At 55.6% G+C, this 23,590-nt stretch overlaps 1 protein-coding gene across 16 annotated transcripts in view; it reads right to left on the bottom strand.

Annotated features, from left to right (window-relative positions):
- The window catches only part of DYSF (dysferlin), a 202,894-nt gene that overhangs the window by 66,737 nt on the left and 112,567 nt on the right, over positions 1-23,590 (bottom strand). For all 16 annotated transcript variants that reach the window (XM_004742172.3, XM_004742174.3, XM_004742180.3 and 13 more), the window contains 6 exons: positions 19,385-19,478; positions 18,838-18,915; positions 11,071-11,252; positions 9,417-9,557; positions 8,552-8,581; positions 7,075-7,104 (listed from right to left, as the gene is read on the bottom strand). In XM_004742172.3, the coding sequence (XP_004742229.1) occupies positions 7,075-7,104; positions 8,552-8,581; positions 9,417-9,557; positions 11,071-11,252; positions 18,838-18,915; positions 19,385-19,478 (555 nt within the window). The remainder of the gene's footprint in view (positions 1-7,074; positions 7,105-8,551; positions 8,582-9,416; positions 9,558-11,070; positions 11,253-18,837; positions 18,916-19,384; positions 19,479-23,590) is intronic.

The raw sequence follows: 23,590 nt of genomic DNA, 5'->3' as shown, positions 1-23,590 counted from the left end.
CCTCCATGAATCACTTCACAACCAACCCCAGGCTGTCACTCCTGCCCAGTAACACAATGATGACACTACGCTTCCCTGACCTGCAGCGGTAAGAAGTTCATTTCTAGAATCAGACAGATCTCAGTTCCAGTTCCAGCCCTGCCGCTTTCTAGCTGTTTGACTTTGGGCAAATTACTCAATGTCTGTGACTCATTACCCTCACATGAAGATCCAGGGTACCAATACCCTTATGAGCCTGCTCCAGCATTTCAGCGAGAGAACAAGCAGTAAGTGGCACCCAGGAGAAGCTTAGTAAACTGTGGCGATGGCGAGTATGACCTGCTTGTTGTCAGTACCATTGTCTTTACCACTAGCATTGCTGTTCTCTCAGGGTGACCTGAGAAGAACTGAACCACCAGAAGCATCTCTCAGAACAACACTGGCCTTGTAGTTAACGATCCCTATGTCTTGTGGGCACATAGTGAAGGAATTCCTAAGCTACCTCCACACCTTCAATGCAAGAGACAAGGGATAGGAAGCACCTACATTTTCAGTCTGGCTTGGAGAGAGATGCTGTCAGGACGAGGGGGGCGAGGGGGGGCAGTTGATGTGCTGAGCAGCCACAGAGCACACCTCCAGGGGGCGCTGTGCACATCACAGTGCAACAGTGCACATAAGCAGCGGCCTGGAGGGTGGAGGCAGGGTTTTTTAAAATGAGGATTTTGCCTGAAGGCCTGCTGATGATCTGTCTGTGGCCTGTTTAAACCTGATGCCCAGCCCAGTGTGGGGGAGGCCCCGGGGCCAAAAAACTCAAGACCAAAAGGAACAAAAAGAAGGGATCAGGGAGACAGAAAGAGCAAACCTCTCTCACATGCTTATACCATTCTCCTGAATCACCAGGCAAACTCATTACTGTATTCCCCCACCCAGAACATTTCTCTCCAGGCCCCCAAACTCTGGGCACTGTCCCTTAGATTCTTGTTTCTCCCTCATTTCCATGTTCTGTCTTTCCCCCTGGCTCTGTTGAGCTCCATGGTGATGATGCTCCTCTCTACAGGCTGAGGACCAGGCTCCTCACTTTCAGGAACCTGTTTATGAGGAGGACAGGGAACAAGAACCTCGAGAAGGCTAGGCTCCAGTACCGTTCGGAGGAGGCCCTGGAGGAAGAAGGCAGGTGCACACAGCTGTAGAACGCCAGCCCGGCGGACGCAGGAGGAAGAAACAAGCAGAGACAGTGGTTAGAGGTGTGTTCTCAGGCAGCTTCCTTGGCATGGCGTGAGGCCACCATTCTCATCCCAAAGCCATCTGTGTCCTCCTCATTGTTCCCAGGGGTCCAGGCACATCTAGGCTCCCTGTGTTTGTCACCAGCCCCATCCCCCACCTAGCCTGCAAGCCACCATGGCAGTCCTCTGTCCGCCCCCCCACCCCCCCACTGTGCACACTACACTGCCCATCCATCCCATGGAGTTATCATGATACACCCACAGCTAAAGCCTCTCTTGTTCCCCAGCCCTGTCCCGTCCATCCTCACCAATTCCTCACAATATCGGCTGGATCATTTCCTTCCCCATTTAAAGTTGGTCTCTCCGATCCATCCCTGCCCTGCTCTCCATGTCTTCCAGTAGCCTCCCTACCTCTCCCCTCTCTCCCTGAAAAGGTCTGCCTCTGTCCACTGCCTCTCCTTCGCTTCCACGAGGCCCTCTGCCCAATGCACTCATCTCTGCCCCTGACACCTCTGCCTGGGAAACTTCTCTGTCCAAAGTCAACAACAACCTGCTTGTAGCTCAGCCCAAAGACCACTGGTAGGCTCACATCTCTCCCGCTCCCTCAGTAGCCTCCTGCCAACTGACCTCAGCCTCCTTCCTAAAACCATCTCTCTGGTTCGTCTCCGCTGCCCCTTCCCCTCTCCACCCTCTGCTGGTTGGTTTCCTCCTCTGCCTAGCTGTCTCCTCCTGGGCTTTCTGCCTCCAGGCGTCTCCCCATATTCCCAACCTCTTATTGCTCAGTTCAACCATGTGCCCTACTGGCCTCTCACACTGACCTGGTCCCAAATTGGATTCTCTGACTTTCCCCTCAAAACCTGCTCTCTCCCAACGTCATCTCAGAAACACCACCATCCACACTGACGATCAAGCCAAAAAGCCCCAAGCCACCATGGCTCTCCTTCCCCTAATCACCATGTCCAGTAAACTACCTGGTCTTCATGACTATCTCCTAAACTTCTCACAAGTCCACCTACCTATCTCCTTCCCTCGGTTCGTACCCTCACCCTCTCTCACCTGGATTCACCAGCATCCCCCTAAGTGGTCTCCTTGCATCTGGTTTTGCAAATCCCTTCCCAAGAGCCAGTGCCTGCTGCATTCTGTAGCCGGGGGAACTTTCTAGAATGTCATTCTGTTTAAAACCCATCAAACATTCCCCAGCCACTCAGAATGAAGTCCAAACTCCTTAACACGGCCTCCAAGACACCTCACATTCTAGTTCCTTCTGACCTTGCTGGTCTTACCTCTCACTTGATAACCCCCCATTCCAGGGTCCCAGATAAGTGATGAACCACCTCCCGGAACATGCTCAACACAGGCCCTTCTGAATTTCTAGCAGGTGGAAAGAGGCAGCCCACTCTCTTTACCTTTGAGGCTCAGAGTGGCCAGTCCCTGTGTGTGAAATGCTCTCTGCCCACTTCGTCTAGCTACCTCCTACTCAGATGTCAGATCTCCATTTAAATCTTCCTGGTGTCCTGAGCTGAAGCTAAGCACCCCCAAGGCTTCCACAGCCAGTGGACTCACTCCCACTGAAAGACACACCGCTGCGTGTGTTCAACCACCAACTCCACACCCTGGAGACCATGATTGAAATCCCTGCCCAGTAACTGAAGGCTGATGAAGGGTAACTGAGGGGAGGGAGAGATGGCGAAGGAATGAATGGGTAGGTGGATGGTGGAATAAAGAACCTACTCTAGCGTCCCCTCCCCTCCTTCCCAACACTTCTGTCAGTGCTCCGTGGGTCCTCACCAACCCCTCCCCCTCTCCTATGCCTGCTCATCGCTCCCTCGGTCTGAATGGGTTTCCCCTGTGCCTCCGGGAATCTAACACATCCCTCAGGGATGTTTAAGCTCTCCATCTTCCAGAAAATCTCCCAACCACCCCAGAAACTTATCGCGCTATTCTCTGGCTTCTTTGACCTTAAGTGACCCCGTGGCCCCCTTTCCCAGGTCCTGACTGGTCTCTGACACCTCACTGGGAGAGTCCTACGGCCCTGGCAAGAGGGCCAGCTTCTAAGCCTGAGCTGCTCGACTTCTGGTCCAGCCAACCCGAGGGGCTCATCACCTCCTTCCCAGCCAGTGACTCTTGGTGGGGGTGGGCTGCAGTGATCCTCGTCACCCCCGGGGAAGCCTTTCAGCATCACCAGGCAGGGCAGAGGTGTAGACTTGAAGCGTCACTGGGACATCCTAATTCACTGTCCTACATGAGACGGGGACTTTGAGGACCACAGACCTCGAGGGCAGCCATACAATATAAGTCTAATTAGATGAAGCCACGTTTGACCGATGCCTCTCTTGCTCACCCTCCCCACCCCACAATGTGCAGGGCAGACACAGGGCTACTCCACTGATGGGTCCTACAGGTGGTCAAGGCTTTTACCAAACTGCTTCCCATCCAGAGGACAGGGACCCAAGGACAGATGAGGCTCTCTCCCCTAGCAGAGAGAAATCTACCCTTGAGCCCCCTTCGGTCTATCTGTCCAATAGGCCAGCTTGGTACAGAGAGCCAAGGACAAGCCATGAGGGGGACTTCCTCCTCTAGGTCCCAGGACCACCACACCAGACAGACGTTCATTCCCATAGCAGGGCTAGGGGAAGGGGTGAACTCTCCCAGCCACCTAAGTAGTCCTGTTACCAGTAGCCCCACAGACCCCTACATCCCCCAGCAGGGTACAGTCAGAGGACCCTCTGGACCTTCAGATCCTGGCTCCTGGAGGAGCTGCTGGGCAGGGGCAGCCAGGCGTGCTGGGAGGGCTCCATTGTCTGCCTGCCCCACCCAGCTCGTTAGGAACAACATGTTGCTCTAATTACACTTCCCAGGAAAAACAGTGTTTTAAATTAAGGCCTTGGGGGAGGGAAAGGGGGAAGGGAGGACCACTGGGTTTATTTTCCTGATTGCAAAACACCAGAATTTTCCTTCTAGTGGATTTGGGGGTGCAGGAGAGTACCTCATGTACATCTCAGACTAAAGGCCATACCCTGGCATTGGAAGAGGATAGAATGACATCTGGTTGGCCCTCTGAGCCCTCAGTGAAAACAGCCACGGAGCTTGCAATCCCTTCCACCAGGGAAACCTCTGCCTGCCCTGGAGCAAGACAGAAGCGGCAGAACCAAGGATAATGCCCCAACCACGCCCCCTTCCATGGTCAGGTCTGCAAGCCCCAGCTCCCACCTATGGCACCTCCAGGTCCCCAGGTAGGGTCTCCCTCTGCACATGCTCCACATCCCTGAGCGGGGTGTGGGGGGGTGCTGGTTGTTAAGGAAATCGCCATCACCTATTCTGCTGCCTGTGTGTGTGTATTTGCGCGTGTACACGCTCGTACACGCTCACCCGTGCATGTGCATGCTCTCCAGTTCTCAGGAAATCTAAAATTGCAGTTTCTTTGAACTTATTCCCCTTGGCAGCATGGACCGCCTTTGTTCTCCAGACAAAAAGGAAAAGAAACGAGACAGAGGGCTCAGAAGAGGCGGGGAAGAGGGAGAGAAGGAGCCGGAGGCCAAGGAGCAAACGGAAGAAGAGGGAAACAGGAAGGGAGAGCAGAAGAGAAGAAGGCGAACAAGGCTCAGGAAGGGGGGATTTCTTACTCTACCCTGACAGAAAGACAGACTGGGGAGCTAGGGAAGGAAGTCCTCCCTTCCTCCATGCTCTCTGCAAGGACCCAGGTCTCCCAGATATCACCAAATCCTCAAAGACCAAGGCAAGGGTTCCGACTCCCCCCCCCCCACCAGAGCTCCCAGAGAGGGCTGCTCCAGATGGGCATAAAGCCTGGGGGAGGGGAAATCATGTCACCCAACCAACTGGCCCCAGCCCAAGGCACTGCCACCTAGTCCCCTCTCCCCACCCCTTCTGCCAGCCCTGGCTTCAGATGCTAGCTCAGTGTCACCTCTCTCAGAAAGCCGTCCCCACGGTCCTCCACCCGCTCTGGGAGCTGTCAGCACACCATGGACAGATGTCATTTCTGGACCCTGTCTCCCACACAGGCATGGGATTCACTAGCCTGAGGCATTCCCCACCAGAAAGGCTGTTCTTAAACCATCTTTCGGAGTCACAGAAACCTCTTACCTGGTCCTGCCCTTGGCTCCCCAACCCATGGCCCCCGGCGGCCACACAGCTCCCTAACAAACCCATCTGTCCTGTCTGCTCCCAGACTTTCGAGGTCTCTGGTGGCCAGTGTCCAAGAATCGAAGCTGCCAGCACACCCTCGGGGAAAGCTGGCACACTCTCACAGAGATCATGCTGGGAGCCCCAAGGGGGCTAAATGTGGTAGTGGGGCGGGGGAGGGGGGCACAAAAAGAAAACTCCTGCTAAGGCCTCAGGCTTCCCGCAGGCCCCATAGCTGCAGCTGAACTGACCTGTCACTGGGGATTCTGGAAACTACATAGGATCCAGGACCTTGGTATGAGGCTTAGCCTTCAAGTGCATGGAAAATGGCCGAGCCACGGAGTCCCAGGTCTGGGGCCGAGACCCCTGAGAATGAGGGGGTCCACAAGATCATCTCCTGGGGTCGTCCCCTGAACCAGCTGATACTCTATTCATCTCCATTCGTCCCGCTGGGCCTCGGACCCTTCGACCTACAGATTCAGCCTTGTCCTATGCCCAGCAGACCCCACGATGTGCTCTCCTCTGGCCCTGTTGACCCACACCCCACCTCAGTCTGTGGCTTGGCTGGCTCTGCAGCAGGCCACTTGGCCCTCCTCGCGGGGTCTGGCCCCAAAGCGGCAAATTTTGATTTGCTTCCTGACAACGAGACCACAGCCAGACCCCTGCTCTCGGAATCTGAGCCTTCACTGCTACATATTACAAATGCACTTATTAAGGACTTTAACTTTTTTTTAATAACTCATCCCTGGGCTGGGTCTTCTTCAGAGCAGGCTGTGGGTTTTGGCCACAAAGCACTCTCAATCAAGAGAAAGGGCTCCGTGCTGCTTCCCTGGACAGGACTCGGCTCCCCTTTCCAAATCGGCAGTCTTTCGCAACCGTAGCCAGAAGCAGGAGGCTGCCTGTCAGGCGCAATTACGGCCAGCTCACTTGGCGGACCCCACCTCGGTCTGGGAGCGAAAGGAAGTGAGGTAAGGGGCGCGGGGCCGGTGGAGCCCACATCCTGACCCTGCATTTCAAGTCCAAATTGCACTGAAAATGTCAAATGGTGTCCGCTCCCAGCCTGGGGATTCCCTGATGGCAGGAAGTGGCTGCCCTTTTCCCAACCCATCTGACCAGGGTCCTCCTTCCTGTCTCCCTGCCCAGGCCTCTGCCCCTGCTCCCTCCTGAGGACCCACTCACAGATGTGCAGGAGGCCACAGGGGAACGTGCTGCTCATCCCTTGTGGCAAAGGATGGAGCTTTACTTCCTATGGAAGCAAACCCCAATCTTCTTCCAGAACCTAGGAATCCCCAACCCCACCGGCCCCTAAAGCCACCAGGCCCTAACCTGGTGCTTGGCCCCCTCAGCCAAAGGCACGTTTCCCATCCTCCTGCAACAATGTCTGGCTGATGCCACCTTCACCAGAAAGGCTTCCTTGACTACTCTGGCCCCTTGTGAACTTTTTATTCTTGAAAACATGCCACCTGGTAATCAGCCAGATGAGACACTATATCTGCCAGGAGATCCCGGTGAGTCCAGCCTCCAACAGGACAGCAAGGCTTCTGGGGCTAAAATCATGCCAGGATATACCCCAGGCAGCCCCAGGTCTGCACAGAGTGTGGGGAATGAAATCCAGGCAGGTCCCTGAGTGGCCACTGCCCACTGGGGCACCAGGAGCTCAGATGGCTCTGGGACACTTGTCTAGAGAAGAGCCTCCTCCTTCCCTCTGTCCCCGCATGTCCCTTCAGCTCACCTCATCCAGGATTCCTGACGTATCGTGCACCTAGGCCACACCATGGGATGTTCCGTGTCCAGGGGATCGGTGGAGGGAAGAGAGGAGGGAGGAGGGAGGGTAAAAGCTTAGCATTAGTGATAAGGAGCACTAGACTGGGGCAGCGAACAGCACACCAGATGTCACCCTAAGTGAAGCCAACAGAAATGTCCTGCCATCGAGGGCCATGGTGATGCACTTCTGGCCGTGACTTCCACATGGTTCCTGAGAAGGAAGGTGTGATGGGGTGTCGATGTGGAGACTGGTAGGAGAGGCCAGGGCATGAACCTAGAGCCCAGGCATCTCCAGAGGTGATGAGAGAAAGGAAAGTGACAGGTGGTAGGAAGGGTCCCAGACGGGGGTGCAGCAGCCTCACGAAGCAGCCAGGTCTGACCCCTCAGAGCTGCTGTTTCTGCTGGAGCACGTGGACCTGGGTGAGGCAAGGAGAAACAACTTTGGGTCCCCAGGGGCTGGCCGGCCCGAGAACAGGCGCTTGGACTGAACAGGAAAGAGAGACGGAGAGAAGCCAGAGCCGGGAGAGCTGGGGGAGAAGCTGAGGGTGGAGTGGGGGGCTGATGGCAAAGGAGGGCCTACAGGGTCCAAATGGTCGGCAAATTGTGCCGGCTGCCTCGAAAGGGAGGAGGCATCCAAACACAGCCGGAATGACCACTTCTCCCAGCGGCTGCTGAGCCCGGCGAGAAGAACACTCCCCAAATCAAATTAGCAGGGGTGCCAGGAGAGGGTTTGCATTTTCTACCATGACTCCCACAAGAAGAAGGGGAGTGGAAGCAGGGTGGACATCCCCACCACTAGCAGAGTGAGGAGACTGGGTCACAGTGGGACCGTGGTCTAAATCACAACTTGGGGACCGAACATGCGTCGGAGCCCCTGGAGGGTTCACGAGTACATGGTGGGGGGGCGGGCTGCCCAGTGCCCTCAGGGAACACTTCAGTCAGTTTGAAGTGGGGCCCAAGACTCGGCCTTTCTTACCACACCTGGATGGTTTTCAGCCCCTGGCCGCACTTTTAAACCCACCCCCACCGCAGCCCACCGGGGCAGCACCGAAGGCCACCAAGGCCTGGGCCACCCCACCAAGAGGTGGTGTTTTGTTCAGTCTGGGGTGCAGCCTGAGTGCTGGTGATTTCCCAAACTGCCTAAGGGATTCTAAGAGGCTGCCCAGCTGAGGGCAACTGGTCTGGGTGGCCAGGAGGTCATTTCATTCTGAGAGTCTGTGATTCCCGGAATTCTCTGGGAAGAAGGACAGGAAAGGCCAGAGCTGCACAGGGACCCCAGCCCCTGCCCACCCTGCCCCGTGGTCCCACCGGACTCTTCCTTTGCTTGAAGGCAGGAGAGTGGTGGTATTTGGCTGATCACCCTTCCTAGCCCCGGGTGGGGTGGGGGGTGCGGCAGGCCAGGAGGACGGCCGTCAGTTAAAGGAGAAAAGGTGAGGGCAACTTACCTCGAAACCAGGAATATGGTGAATGGCCGGCTAGGATGCAGAAAACAAGAGAGCTCTGGTCAGGTGCCTGTCACCCAAGGCCCCAGCACCCTGCTTTCTGCCTTGGCCAGGCAAAGGCGTTTCCCCCCGCAAAATGACATCCATGGACTGTATCAGTGATCAGACAGTGCTGGGGTTTGTGCTCTGTCCCCTGGAGGCCCAGGGACTCTGAGGAAGATCGAGGTGGCGGGAGACAGAAAGGGAAGCCAGGTGGGTAGCATGTGGTCCAGACACCTCACTGGAATATCCCTATTTCTATCTGGTGTACCTATGGAGTTTCACCCCACAGAAAGAGCGACTTTGGAGAGATGGTTGTAAACCAAATGCCCCCTGTCAGAGCAGGGAAGTGGCTGGCCCTGGGTCATGAGGCCAGGCCATGGCAGAGGAGGACTAGAACAGAGGTCCTGCCCTTACCTGTCTGCGGAGATGCCCCCATCACACTTACGACCCCCCCAAAACCAGATCACAGAGGTCCGGCTCCCAGAAACCACTTCAAGTTATGATGCAGGGGGAAATAGAGCCAACAGCCAAAAGATGCAGGCGTTCTAGCACAACCCAGATTCCCAACGCTCTCCCCAACAGTGAGAGCATGTTGTGATTTGGAGTTCAGAAAAGATGGGCAGAGCCAACCCTCAGCAGAAGGCCTGACAGCACATGGCTGTTCAGTGTTCCCCACTGACCGTAGGCCCCCAGTCAGGGAAGAAGGATATATGAGAGACCCCTCTCCTCCACGGGGGCCATCCCCTCCCTGTGCCCTCTTGTTCTCCCCCACTATGGATGTAGTCCCTGCCTGGGCTTCCTGGATGTGGATATGAGCCAGCCTCACCTTCTCTCTCTGGATGAGCTCAAAAGAGGCCAGGAGCTCGCCCGCTGGCTGGCTGCCCCTTATCAGGGGGAACCAGGCCAGCCGGGGCATCCGTTCCAGACTGGGTTGACACATGCAGCGGCCCATAAACTCATCTGCACCCTAGAACATGGAGAAAGAAGAGTCAGCATCTCCCAGTCCAGGCTTGCCAGTGGCGTCAGAGCAATCCCCAGATCCATACCCAGCCTCCTGCACTTGCAAGAGACTCAGAAGTCAGGGCACTCCCCTGGGGCAGAATGGTGCACTCTAACCCCCTCAGAAGAACGTGAGGACAACATGCAAGGGAACTCTGACCACCATTGCTAGATTTGCAATTCCATGATGGTCAAAAACCCCTCTGTAGGTCTAACTAGCCTTCACACTGATTTAATTGAATCAAGATCTGAGCCCCTTAGAGACCACAGTGACAGCCTCCCGGCATTTCCTTAACGCCCTCATCACAGGAGGTATCTGACATTTCCATGGGCTTTTTCATCTCCTTTCAATCTACCTGGGAAAACTGTGATCGCTCATCAAATTCAGTGAGTCCTGTTAAAATGATGTTTTGATCGTATCATTCCCCAGCTCAGGCACCTTCCGTGGCCCCCACCCCCACTCCCTGGCCCACATCGCCTCCAGCATGGGAGGCCCCTCACTGGAGCCTGCTCGCCTCTCCTGCCCTGCCTCATTCCCTCTGTACCAGACTCCAGCGTGCTGGCCTCAGCTGCCCTTTCAGCCCCTGGCTGTCACGTGGGCCATCTCCCCGAGCCTCCGCTGCCCCCACCCCTGTACTAGAACTTGCACCTGCTCCCCCGCCTCCCCCTGGCCCAGCCCATCCCAGTCCTCCTGCCTCCCTCTCCTTCCTGCTGTGCTGGAACACCCCACCGCCTGGCCCAAACACCCCAATCACATTTCCTTCAGAGCCTAGGTCTTCCCCACAGGCTTTCCCCAAGTGCCAGCCCTGAGAGATGGGCTATCTCTCCCTCCTGGGAATCTTCTAGAGCTGTGCTCTCCAGTACCTGCGTCGATTCAAATATACAGCTTAACTGATTAAAACTGAAAAAGAAAATGGGGTTTCTTAGGTGCTAGCCACTTTTCAACTGCTCAAGGCCACATGTGCTGAGCCGCTCCCATTCTGAACAGCACGGCCACTGAGTTTGGCCAGCATCCCGGGAGGGTCAGCTGGCCAGCTCTGGAGAAGGGCCCTGCCTGTGCCCCTGGAGGTGTCTCTCTACTCCGTGGGGGTGTCTCAGCTCCCACCTACACTGGGAACACTATGTGCCGACCACTTAGCCCACACACAAGCACCCCATGACCATTTGTGGAGTCGATGTAGCTCTCAGATGGGGAGAGAGGACTCCTGGGCTGGAGTCTCAAAAGCAAGTCAGAGGCAGAGAACCCTGACCCAGAGCCAAACACCCCTCCAGCTCCATCCACTCTCCCTGCCGCAGACACAGCTCACCTATGAGAAATCCATTTTTAATTACTCTAGAGTGTTTTAATGGCTCTGTAGCCTGTGGGGTCAGGGGAGAGGCCATCTGGCTTGATACTATACCCCTTTGGGTGGTGTCTCCCATCCCCGCTCCTGGAGGCTGTGGGCGGTGAGAGAAAGAGAGAGGAAGGCAGGCAGACTCACGTAAGTGTCGTGGTCATACATCTCCACCACAATGTTGGGCGGCTGCTCAGCGATGCTGGCCGGCTCACCAAAGATCTCAATCTCATAGAAGATGAGTGTCTGGTCCCAAGTGGGGTTCAGAGTGTTCTTTGCCACCACTGTCTTCTGGCTCTGGTGCAGGAAGGAGACGATGGCGTAGGGATCTGGGTGGGTCAGGCACAGGGTGGGGCAGGGTGGGGAGGGGCAGGAACAGCAGAGACCGTGAGAGTTGTCTGCTCGGGGGTCGTGTGGGCCACAGAGCTGGAGCAGAGCCATGGCTCCTGCTCTGGCTGGGGCAACCTACAGGTGGGAGCCTGTTTCCCCAGCGCAACCCCCTCGCTCCACCCCTGCCCTCTCTAAGGCCCTCTGGTGGGTCACAGTGCAGAGACAGAGCTGAGTTCCAGGAGAGCAGGCCTAGAGATCCAAAGAAGCCCCCTTCCAGGCTCCTTCCTGGGCTGGCCACCAGGTCCTGCTAGAGGAAGTGCATCCTGGACAGTACATGCATTCATTCATCCAGCAAGCATTTATAAAAAGCCTTCTGCAGGCCAGGTCAAGAGCTCAGTGCTAGGGGCTGAGAATACAGTTAGAGAAGAACCATAATCCATACAAGCAACCCTAAAACTACAATCCTGATCAATGCCTTGAAGAGTAGCTCTGAGACACCGTGGTATCTGTGAGAGAGGGCTCTATCTTCCTTGAGGAAGGGAGAGTACAGCAGAGATGCTGTTACCCTTAGACTGGGGTGCCTAGACCTGCCCTCCAGCAAGCCCACACCGGCTGCCACAAGGAGAACAGCCTGGAGGGAGCAGGGACACTAGTTCTGAGGCCCTTGCAAGGGTTCAGGCGAAGACAGCAGTGCTTGGATGGGTGAGCACCCCAGAGGGAAGCCTGTGGACTGAAGAGCTCTTTGGCAGTGGATGATGTGACAGGAACCCTGAGATCCCTCCAGCTCCCTGCTGCCCCAAACCATTGTGCATCCTGCCTGCCCACTAGTCATTCCCCCCACCTGTTCCCAAAGGGATGTTGGTGTCACTAGAGAAGATTCTAGGGCCATGGCTCTCAAATGTGACCATGCAGCAGAATCACCTGGAAGGCTTACACAGACTGATGAGCCCCACACACAGAGATGTGCTCATCAGATCTGGGGAGAGACCTGAGAATTTGCATTTCTAACAAGTTCCCAGATGGCTGGGATGCTGTCCTCCAGGCCATACTTGGAGAACCCGGGCAGGAGAAAGGCCTACGGAACTGAGTGTAGGCAATCTGGGACAGGGGCAAAGGGCTTGGAGGAGGGGCTCCTCCAGCTTCTCCCATGAGAATGTCAGATGGGGGGCAGGGTCCAGTTTGCTGCCATTTTCTAAGACTCAACGTGCCAGATGCTGAAGGACAAGTCCAGAGATGCAGGAAGCTGGCAGCTGGATGCTAGGTATCTGGGAGGGCTGAGCGCAACTTGCCCTCACCCGTGCCCTCCACCTTTGGCGCCCGCTCCAGCCTGCAGCACCCTGCCTCCTCTGAGCATCCCCGTTTAACCCCAGCTGCTCCCTAGCCCCCATGTGACCCTAGACCCTAAGTGCTAGAGGTTCAGTGCTAGGATGTCCAGCTGTACTCCCGGGACGCGGGTGGGGAGACAGCCCTTCCTCACCAAGGAAGGGGAGAGGAACAGGTACCTCGGCCCTAAGGAGACCGAATGCCACACTACCTCCATCGGACAGGAGGTGACAGAGAGTGACCCTAGAAGAGGCAGGAAGGTCAGAGAGGACTCCCATCAAGAGATGGGGGGAGTAGGGTCCAAGATTCTGATTGTTGGCCCATGGCATGGCTAATTTTACAGGGTGGGGGAGATCTAAGCTAGGAGGCAGATGCTATGGGCACTCAGTGGCTGAATAAGGCTGGGTTTGGCTCACAGGAGGTAGCCACCAGCATGGAACCAGGCTTCAGGCACAAAAGCCACAGTGTAGTCAATCCTAGAGGGCTTCCTGAAGGAAACAGTTTGAACCTGATTCTGGGGGTAGAAGACTGCAAGGCCCTTGAAGGGAAATGGGCAGAGGAGACATGCCACCCCCACCTGGTGGAAACCTCCCTGGCACGGGGCTCCCCCTTCCATGCACCAGCCCGGGTAGGGTTGGCCCCAAACACTTCCCCTCCTGCCCCTGGCAGGGCCCAGCGGCGTCTGTGCATTTAATGAAACCGTCTGGCTGTGATACCATCAGCTCCAAGCTCGGCGGAGAACCTCTCCCTGGTTCCAGTAAGGGAAAGAGGGCGCGTTCCGATAAATAAAACCATATTAGAGAGCCGGCGAAAAAGCCCCTTTTGTTCCCACCCCCCGTGCTTCCCAACGCTTTATTTTTATAAGCACGAGGGCCCCAGACCGGCCGCGTTTACACAAAGATCACAATTGCACATTGTAGCGGCTACGCACCCTGTATTGGTGTTGGCAGCACCCCCCACGCGCACCCCCCCACCCCAGCGGGCCAACTCCTTCCAGCGGCCCCAGCAGCCCAAGCAATGAGCTCAGCGCTGGGGGAATGGGGAGGGGGTGGCTTTCAAACAAGAATCACCCAGACCCACACACGCGCCCCGCCCGCCCAGGGGAGGAAAAAACACACAACAAAGGCATTGTAAAGAGCAGGCCTGGAGGCCTGGGGCCTGAGACACTGGGCTACTGTGTGCTGGGGCCTGGCTTCTCCCCCCCACAGGGCCCAGCCCCTCCAAAAAAAAAGAAAGAAGGCGGGCAGGGGTATTGCTGAAGTAAGGTGGTCAGATGAAGGGAAGCCAGACAAACGCACAGACTCATCGCTCTCCCAGGAAGGCCAAGGGGAGGGAGAAGCAAGTCCTGAGGGGAGGTGGAGGGGAAGGTGAGGGGCTGGTTCTTCTCTGTCACTCCAGTCTAGCACTCCTCTCGGGGACACTCCCATAGAAGAGGGGCAGCCTTGGCCCTCGGGCTTCACCCACCAAGCCACATGGAGCTGAAGTGGAAAGTGGCCGGACTGGGGCTCTCTGAGGACCATGAGCGGCCCTAGACGGCTCCAGCTGTGAACACACGTGGTTCTACGAGATACCATCCTTGCTAGAGGCCCCAGGCAGGTGGTTCTTTGGCTGGACCTAGAGCCCTACACCCAACTCTGCTGCTCGGACCTTCCTAGAGCCTTCCTAGACCTTAACCATTCACTGAGCCTTCCTCCCAGGCCCTCCTAACTTCCCAGCTCAGACCCCTGGGATGGGAGATGGGGCAGACAGCACCATCCCACTTGTCAGGTAAGAGAGCTTTGCCCCATGAAGATGAAGTTACTAGCCCATGCTCACCTGTGACCAGGGCTAGACCCCCCTGACTCCCAGTCTACTGCTCCTTCCACCACTCCATGCCCTTTGGGAAAGAACCCTTCAGAAAGAGGGGAGTAGTGCAAAAGAAAACTGTAATATAGCAATATTTCTTCCTATTAAATTAAGAAAAATTATTTGGAATTACAAAACCCAGTGTTGGCAAATATTTGATGAAATGGGTACTCTCCTTCACTGCTGGAAGCAATTCAGGAAAGCAACTGGGCAGTATGCCCTAAACAACATAAAACTGTTTATACCTTGCTTCCTCTATTCCTGGGAATCACCCAAATTAACCAAAAAGCTATATGCACAGAGATGTTCACTCCAGCATGATGTGTAACCCGTCATTCATTCGCTCTGTCACTACTGACTGACCAGCGCGTGGTAGGTAAGCAGAGCACTAGGGATAGGAAAATGAAGGAGAGGAAATCTAGGCTCTTAAGATCATGACTACTGGTTGGAAATGGTCACTACAGGGCAGTTAGATTCCAAGGTGATGTGCAGCTTACTCAGGGAATGAATAAGGTGCTGGGCGTCGGGGATACCTCCATGGAGCCTGGCGGCATCATGTCAACCATCCCAAAGGAGGTCTCCTACACTAAGTCTCCAGGATGAGGAGGGACCAAGGCACACCAGGGAAAGGGGGCGTTCTAGACATCAGCACGGCACTCACGGTGACACCAAAGAGCCTGGGCATTTGAGAAACAGCCACTAGTTGGTCTGGCTGAGGGGAGGAAGGGAACACCTAGGGCAGTGGGGATGAGAGAGGGAGGAGGAGCGCACAAAGATCCCAGATGTGAGCGGAGCAATCTGGACTGAATCCTACAGATCGGTGTTCCCCAAAATGTGAGCTTCATAAACGCGAGTTCTCTGGGGATCTCGTGAGCACTTAAACAAGTCAAACAGGCTCCTTTCCTGAAGCCATTCCAAAGCCTCTCAATGCCACTGTGCATTGTAAATCTGGAAGCGTGCACTGGTCTCCGGTCTCCCTTGCTCAGGAACCCTTCTTAAGTGGAGCATTTCACAAGCCTCCGACGCACTTTGGAAAACAGCTCCATGAGCTCAACGGGAGAATTCCCCCTGCCAGAGCCAACCTTAACCGAAAGTCGGCTTCAAGGAGGAGTGGGCAGTGACTGGAGTCCAGACGCCGTAAGCCCCGAAGCAAGGGCTCCCCAGTCCCACCCAAGACAGAGTCTGGATTGGGACGTAACACTAAAACTCTGGTCCCCACCGAGGTAACCTCCGCTGTGAGACCCCACTGCGGCCTTGCCCTTGAGTAATAGCTCTCGGGACCACCCGCCTGGCACACACCTTTGATCTCCCAGGAACCATAAGAACAACAAAGAGGGCACAGGACCGTCTGTTGTCTTAATAGATACTGCACTCTGGTAAATTAATAACTTAGCTTTCGGTCTACTCACCATCTCTCATGCTTGGCAAACCACGGCAGGCAGGCCCCCTGAGCCCACTGGCCTGTGAGGCCCTCCAAGGGGAATTTCTGATTCCCCCAGCCTAAGGGCCATCTTCTGATATGTCATGACCTCACGACAGAGCGTCTCACGGGTTGTCCGTCTTAATGGGATCTCTGCTCACCAGGCAGGGGCAACCCCAACCCAATGTCAAAGAGAAGTCATTGGAATTAAACATCATTTTATGTTTCTAAATGCCTAGCTGCTACACAGACCACGCATCCTCCTAGCCACGAACCACAAATGTCCTTCCGATGTCTAGAGAATTGAGGTTGACTGTATATTGAAACCCCATCGGAGGCAGAACCCTCAGGTGGCCCGGACATAACATCTCCACAAGCCTCCCTTTCCTGCCTGAGTTTAATATTATTCAACAAGTGTTTCCTAGGCAGTTACTGCGTGTCCCCACCCCACCCACCCCCCACCCACCCAAACCCATGGCCAGAGAGAAGGAAGCAGACACAGACACAACCCCAGCACAGCTCAGGGCCCCAGGAGCCCACCACTGCAGGAAAGACCCAGGGCATCACAGGTCAGAGTCAAAGGAGCACCTTCTGGAAGAGAGCCGTCTCTGCCTCAGACACTCAGCAGACAGGCTGGAGGATGATACCAGCAACAGACGCCACACTAGACCCTTCCCTGGCCCCAGACAGTCCGGATTCACACATGAGTTTCCTCCAAGAAATGCCAGCCGGTGGCCACGCACAGCCTTCGGCCGCCAGCCACCCCAGGGTCAGTGCCAGGGGAGAAATTGCTTTGGTTTAGGGTTTGGGAGTGAAAATAAACACTCTGGGTTTTATAGGTTCACCCATGTTGGCTGCTGTTTTCCTTTCCAGCAGCTGGTCAATCAGGCCTTTCATTCAGAAGCCAGCGGCCTCTGAGGAAGCCCTGGGCAGTGCCCTCAAAGCTCAAGGGATGTTTATTTGGGGGAGGGGGTGGCTGGGATGGAAAGTGTGACATCTTCAGAAGGCCAGCGCCTGGCTGACCCTGCCTGTGGTCCCCCGGGGTGCCTGCCATCTCCCAGCATGGGTTTCTTGGGAGGGCCTCTGTCCCTGCAGTGTCCTCGGCCAGCCCAGCCCAAGGACAACAACAGGAGGACAAAGGCCCCCCCAGTCCTCGCCCCACGCCCACACAGGCCTGCTGCCTGCACCCCTGTCTCTCATGCCCTGCTAAGGAAGAAGAAAGGCTGTGGCTGAGTTCATATCTCTTCTCTCAGCATACATCCCAATGGGCAGCGAGCATTCTGGCAGGTTCCCAACAAGGGCCAGGTGCACACGTCTGCCCCTCCCCCACCAACTGCAGCATGTGGGTTTTGCGTATGCTTTTCAGAAGGTGCTGTCGGGACCTGGGGACCCAAAGCCCAGAGGAGAAATTGCTCCATCTACCATGTACCTGGCTGCCCAGGGCTGGAAAAAAGGTCACTGGGAGGAGAGAATGTGGGGAACCCCAGCTGCTGCGGTGAGGCATGAGGGTGGTCCCCCCTCTGGGGGAGGAGCAGGGCCCAGCCAAAGAGAAGCAAGTGGCTGTGAGCTATAGGGCCATCCTATAGTGAACAGAAGGTCACTGTCACAGAAGAATTCACTTCTACTCAAGGAAGTAGCAAGCACTTGGAGGATGGCAGGTCATTTGTCAGCTATTTGATCTCAAGCAGTTTAGTTAAGCTACCTGTGTCTCTGTCTCCTCACCTGTAAAATGGGAACATGAAGCCCCTAGCTCATAGGAGAGACATAGGGTCACGTGCACCGAGACCAGTAAAATGCCAGGGCTCACAGTGAGCGCTCAGTCAATGTCCGTTCTTCAGGTACCAAGTGCAGGTTCAAGGATAAGACAAAGAGCCTTCCTGGAGGAGTTCACAGTCATAATGGGAAAGACAGCAATTGATCTAGGTGGCAGTCAGGGCTGTGAGAGGCATTGGTGGGGCGCCGGCCTCGTGTCAAGGAAGGAGCAACCATCTGGGCTTGGGGCAGCGTCAGAGGACCTGAGCTAGGTCTTGAAGAATGAGTAAGAGTTTGCTGGGTTAAAAATTGGGAGGGAATGCATTCTAGGCAGAGAGAGCATGGAGTAGAAAGGCCAGGAAGAGCTCCACAAAGCTTGACAAAAAGTTGGTGAGACCAGAGCTAGTCTTAGAGGCCAACTAGGGAACAAAGCAACTGCAAGCTCCACAGGAGTCCGATCCACAAAAATCCGCAGCTGTCTCCCAGTGTCTACACTGGAGATCAGAGGAGTGACATGACCAGATCTGTCTGAGGCAGGGTGGAAGGTGAGGGAGGTCAGGAGACGAGAAGGGGTGAGGCCAGTTCCTGGGAACATCTCCAAGAGAGATTCAGAAGCCAGAATCCGCGGGACTGGAGGACGGATGGTTTCCAAACTGACAGGCAATAGACACGTGCTAGTGCAACACCAGAACCAAGGTAGGCAAAGAGGGGAGGCCTGGGTCAGGGAAGGATAGCACAAGGAGTTCAGTTTGGATAGGATGAACTGAGGAGCCAATGATGGAGGCAACCTGGGGGAGATACCTAAGACATGGCTAGACACGTGGAGCTCCTACGAATTGAAGGTCTGGAAGCTTCTCCAACATGGGTGGTCCATGGAGCCAGGGAAGGTGAGGGCACCCCAGTGCCCAGAGAAGAGGACACACAGACAGACTGTCAAGACCATCAGACTTAGAGGCCTGGGAAGCCCCTCAAGTAGGAGCAGGAAGAGTAGAAAGAGGCTGCAGGAGACCCTGGAGACAGAAGTAGCCTAGGGGTCAGACCAGAAGGGCTCTCAGAAGGAAGTGATGGTCAACAAACCCAGCAGAAGGGTCAAGCAGGCCACCGGACAACCAACCCAGTGACCCCAGCAAAATGAGCCACCTCCACAAATCCCACAAAGAGCCCCAACTCCCCCACACTGGAGAAGCCCTGTTGGCTCAGCTCCCGGCTCTTAGCCCCTGGTCTCGGACTCCCTTCCCACATACCAGAAAAGGAGTCCTTGTCCATCGAGGGCAGGTCCCGGGCCTGGTACATATAGCAGCGTAAGTGGTAGCGGTTCCCATCTGTACCAAGGAGGAAACAGAGATGACATGAGCAGGTAGGAGCTGCTGAGAGCAGCGGCTGGGGTGAGGGGAGTCTCCCACAGGAAGGGCCACAGACGAAGGGTGTGAGCCATGGAAATGACACATGTCACATGTCACGCTCTGTGGGAGTGAGCCGCTCACAGGATCAGAGCAGACCGTGGCCCCTGACCAGGGGCCTGGTGAGAGCTGGGGAGAAGGGGATGGAGGAGAAGCCAAATAAATGATAGGGGCAGCCAGAATGCACAGGGCCCTGAACGCCCGAACTCAGGCACGCCACACGCAGCAGGACATGCACGTGTGTGAATGCACACACACCTACACACCCCCACCAAAGACACACACCCACCACAAAGCACCTAGACTCGATTCTCCTAGCCCCCATACAAAAATGCATGAGGCTACACACCTGTCGACCTCACCCTGCTAGACACCGCCAAGTATCACTTACAGTCAAAGATGCAGGAAATCGTGGGTCTGTTCACGCCGAAGCTCAGGGTGGACACGGACATGGAATCGTCACTCCTGTCATCTACCACGCCGCCCTGGGGACACAGAGCTGGTCGTGACCAATCCTGACCTCAGAGCTAGGGGGAGTCATTTGCCCAAATCAGGAGACCTCTAGACAACACTCCTCAGCTGCTGAGAGCTGGGCCATTGGCCTCTGATTTTACTCTAGGGTACCACATCCTCCTACAGCCTCCCCAGACTCCAGTGTCAAGTCCACAGGAAAACTGTTCTCCCTCTCTGGTGGAGACTGGACATGCCAGAATGGGATATGGAGTGATTCTGGCCCAAGAGGTTAGGGTCTGATAGAAGGAAGGATTCTAGGGCAGAGAATCCAATGGGGATTTTTCCACGGGGATGAGTTAAGAGAAGCCAAATCGGGGGACCTATGTCCACTCCCTGCACATCTGGACACTGGGTCCTAGCTCTGGGGGAGGCTGTGCTATGTCATCACCACCTCTCACCTGCTCGCACTAAGCTGAGGGCAAAAGAGGACGCAGGCTGTGGCCAGGACAGGGACATGAGCAAGAGGTAGGGCCCGTAAGCACTCAGGCTCAGAGGCCAGTCTGCCAGTGTATGGCTCACGAGACTAGCCAGTCAGTCCTCTCGCTTTGTCCTCATTCACACTGGGCTCTAACTGCTGAGCCGTACACCAGCCTCCTTGGACCACGTGCCTACCGCCCAGGTGTATCCGGAGCCAGCTCGGGCACACTGTGGCCCCTCTCTGGCACCTTGCATGATTTGGGGGACTTCAGGGACCCAGCATGGATCAAGGCCCCCACAAGAACAGGAAATGTACTGGTTACTCCACAGCCCAGCCTCCAGATTTGGCTTTCTTGGCAAGCCCACCAGCATCCTGTGGCCCAGAGCCCAGCAGAGGGATGGGGAGAGCTGTACAGTGTTCCCATGCTGTCCACTCTCTCTGCAGCCTCTCCAAGAGATTTCTCCAGGTCCCTCGCCTCTCTCTTCCCTACCATCACCTGCCCCACTCTCTTGCCCTATTCCTGTTCCCAACACACAAGCACACACACCCTTGTGTGTGAACAGAAACTCTGGGCTCACCACCAATGGCCTGTTCATCTGGCCCAGGCCCACACAGGATGGCCGTTTGCCAGGACTTTCCACCCTGCCACCTGGCCACAGCCATCTCCCAGGAACCCTCTCTCCAAAGAGAAGACATATGGCCACTTCCACATGGTCCTCTCCAAGTCACACCCATTCTCGGGGCCCAGTCCTAGACCCCTCATTGGAGAAGTCCCCCTGAAAGCCTGCCTTCCCACTTCTGATCTGCCCACACCCAGAGCCAGAACCAGCATCGTTATCCAGAGCCCAAATCCTTCATGCGTCCTCAGTACTGAAGGATCCTGATCAGACCTCAGTTGACCTGCGCCGTTTTCCCGTTCACCACCAAGGCTTCCCTCCCCAAACCCAGCGCTAAGCATTAGGCAGGCCATGCCCCTTGAAGCTGGCCAAGACTCACGCCTGCTCCATCACAAGCTCTTTCTCTTCCCCAGCCGGAATTGCCTTTGACTATCCCAAACCCCTCCATCTTCAGGGCATCTTAGGACACCAAGGGAAAGCCTGCCCTGGTCACTCTAGGTCAACATAGAAATGCATCCTAACATATGCCAGGTCTTCCTCTGCCCCCTTCCTGCAAAAGGGACCCTAAGACACAAATGCAGGAATAGCGGGTCTATCTACTCTTCCAGGGGTCTCAGCGAGGTCTAGCTTCAACCAGGAAGTCTCTGGCACCCACCACAGGACACCCCCCTCAAAGACCCCCTTGTTTTGATGATAACGTCAACACAAGCTCTAGAACCAGATTTCTGGGGCTCCAATTCCGGTCCTGCTATGTATTGGCTGTGTGACTTTGGGGAGCTTGCTTAACCTCTCTGAATCATGTCTGTAAATTTGGAATAATTCTACAGTATCTATCTCAGAAAGTTGCTGTGATTATTAAGGAGATACACTGTGTGTTCTTAGCACAACTCCTGGCACATAATAAATGCTCAATAAGTGTTTGCTAGTAATGATCTTATGAAACAAATAAGGCACAGTGGGTTAGAGGCTGGGTAGGGCATAAACTGTAAATCTCGCAACTATTCTCAGGGGTGGTATTCATATACCTCATATTTGTTCAAAATTATTCCAGAAGCTGGAAAAGTGGACATTTCGGGAGCCACAGCCCTGGGCAGAAATCAAAAGCAATCAATCAAGCAATCAGTCTCTCAACACACACATACACACACATGCACACATGATAAAGCAGGATAACAGGGAGGGTGTCATACTACAGACAAAGAAAGACCCTGAAGAGGATCCTCTCTCCTGAGCAGGTGCGGACCCCAAGCATCCTGGGTTCCCCCCAGAAAAAGCATTTGGCCCCACAATGCTGCACTGGCATCCCGCCAGAGCCCACACCACATCCAACAGCTAACGGCTCCCAGTTTCAGGATCTGCAAGGCCGCACATAGGGCTGGACCTGGGGGGCCCTGCAGGCCACCCCAGGCGAGAGGCACAGGACGCCAAGGAAAGCAGATCAGAACACTGGAAACGGGGCTTGGCCAGCCCCCCCCTTCCAACCACCCGTATGTAGCACATGCAGACCAATGCACCTTGGTGGGAGGGCAGGGGTTCTGGCTAAAGGCAGGGTGCAAGGCCCGGGACCCGGTGGCCCTGCCATCTCAGCCTGCCAACATGCTCGTGCCCCCCACGAGTTGGGTGCTAAGGTAAGTGAAGGGAGGAGATTGCCTCTGCCTCCCACAGCCTCCATAATGCCTTCGCCCCCTCCCAGCACCTGCAGAGACCTCCGTGATTGCTGAAGGCTGCCAGCGCACTTCCCGAACACTCACCTCCCATCTCCTCCAGATGGCCCCCACCCCAGCTGCCTCCCAGAAGCGCCACTCCCACCAGAACTCCTCGGTCTGGGGCTTTGGCAGCAATTTCTGGGTCTCTGTCCAAGGGCAGTCTGCCCTCCTGTGATCAGAAAAGGTGTCCCCCTCCCACCCACAGGTACCAGGTGTCTCAGGCCTAGCTCAGTGCTTGGCCCAGGATGGGTCCTGGCCCTCAGAAACAATGTCCTTCAGAGGGAGGAACCAGTATCCCCTTGGGGAAGGCCCCTCACTCTGCCTGGGCTTTTGCACCTGTCCTGCCCCCAGAATGGAGGGCACAGGACCCTCCACACCACCCCCAGTCCCCAACCTGCACCCCCAAGTATGGACTTGCCTCCTCCTTCCCTTCTCCCCCAGCTCAAAATGTCAGATGCCGATGGCTGAGAAGAAGCTGGGAGAACCAGGAGCCAGGCTGAGGGACACCCACTAAGTTCAGTCCCTCCCAGGAGAGCCCCAGCCCCACAGTCACTCTGGTTCCCAGCCTGGGCAGAATTCTACCCACACCTCTGGCTGATGTCTCTCCATCCTCTGAGCCACTGGCCTTCACAGGGGAGGCTGCTCTGCACACATCCTCTTCAGGCCCTGTGAGCAGACAGGGAGGCCAGCTCTCCCTCCCAGCCCAGCTGTGGCCTCTGAATTGAGTCTCCAGCAGTCTGGACACCCGCCAAACACCTCCATCCTCGATGACTTTTATGCTCAAACCAGCTGAAATCTTCTAGGGACCCTTTCTTGCCCCCACATTGGTCTCTCTACACTCTTATTTCCCTTCTTTTTCCTAGATGTCTAGACTCATCCTCGAGGTCTCTGTGCAAGAATGAGTTAGCCCCCCCCCCAGGGGCTTCTGCGGTACCCTGAACCCCCTCTTACCACATCTAGCACCCCTCTCACTGTTGACTTGTCTGTGCCCTCCCACTGAGGGCTCTGGGAGATTTCTGTCATATGCCCAGCTCCCCTCACCCACAGCAGGTGCTCAGCACACATCTGGAGAGCAGATAAATGAAAGAAGGAGGTCACCTCAGGAGAGAGCAACAGCGTGAGCTACGGCTACAGCTCATGAAGGAGGCCAGCCTGTCACCCAGGTCAGGGGATCAGTCTGTCTGATAACAGGAAACCCCATGTCACACTTCCTTCATCCTGAGGTACATTTCAGTTTTCAAGTGTAGACATGCAAGGCTCACACACCAGAATTTCTCTCTAGGCAAACAATGAAGCCACATGAAAACTTGATTTGGGAGCCTCTGGGAGGCACCTCCTTCCTG

This window comes from Mustela putorius, unplaced genomic scaffold (assembly GCF_011764305.1).
Source record: "Mustela putorius furo isolate JIRA1106 unplaced genomic scaffold, ASM1176430v1.1 tig00000281_pilon_pilon_pilon, whole genome shotgun sequence".
In the NCBI taxonomy this organism is placed as follows: Eukaryota; Metazoa; Chordata; class Mammalia; order Carnivora; family Mustelidae; genus Mustela; species Mustela putorius.
The sequence above is the reverse complement of the archived record's forward strand: the minus strand, read 5'-3'. Positions and strand labels throughout refer to the sequence as shown.